At 42.2% G+C, this 677-nt stretch overlaps 1 protein-coding gene across 1 annotated transcript; it reads right to left on the bottom strand.

Annotated features, from left to right (window-relative positions):
- Window positions 1-5: 5 nt before the first annotated feature.
- On the bottom strand, window positions 6-665 carry LOC109131745 (chromatin modification-related protein EAF1 B-like; the record flags this gene model as incomplete). The annotated part of the gene is made up of 1 exon (XM_019242920.1): window positions 6-665. A coding segment is annotated over one exon (660 nt), but the record flags the coding sequence as incomplete, so codon positions are not given.
- Window positions 666-677: the final 12 nt, after the last annotated feature.

The raw sequence follows: 677 nt of genomic DNA, 5'->3' as shown, positions 1-677 counted from the left end.
TCCACAGCAAGGCCAGACTCTCCAACTGACAAATATGCAGAGCTTTTTCTATATGTAATGTCGGCTTCATCTTTCAATAGGCTAGTCTTAGATCCAGCAGTACTCTCTCGTACAACAGGTTCACCATCCACCTTAGTATTCAGCGAATTGCTGGGAACTATATTTTTTGGAACGATATTACCATTTGAATTTGCAAATATTGGACAAGATACGGAAGTTGTATGCCTATCCTTTTGATTCGCTGCTTCGGGAATGCAACCCTTTCCTTCCACTGATCCTCTGCGAATAGATATAGACGTTGCAAGACCACCACGATTCTGAACTAAATCCGTAGAGCTTGACCGTGATGGATCCCGATTAATCTTTGATCTGTTCCTTCGAGCATACGGGCGAAAGATGGCAGAATCTTCTGTTTCTTTGGTATTCTGGTTGGTATTTGCTTTGGAGGATCGTTCTGACTCAGAAGTTCTGTTTTGCCTATTAGGATATCTCAAATTTCTTTCTCCTTCAACTGACTTGTTTTCAGAATCAAACAGTAAGAGATTATCTGCTGTATTGGGTTCAGAATTTGTAGGAACTCCAGGTCTACCGCTACTCTCCACAGAGTCTCCATGTGGTGAGGCAGTCAGGGCAAAACTATCCTTGACTTCACTGTGGGGGTTATGGGTAAATAATGA

Source organism: Camelina sativa, unplaced genomic scaffold (assembly GCF_000633955.1).
Source record: "Camelina sativa cultivar DH55 unplaced genomic scaffold, Cs unpScaffold04191, whole genome shotgun sequence".
NCBI classification, from domain to species: Eukaryota; Viridiplantae; Streptophyta; class Magnoliopsida; order Brassicales; family Brassicaceae; genus Camelina; species Camelina sativa.
This window is presented reverse-complemented; position numbering and strand designations above follow the sequence as displayed.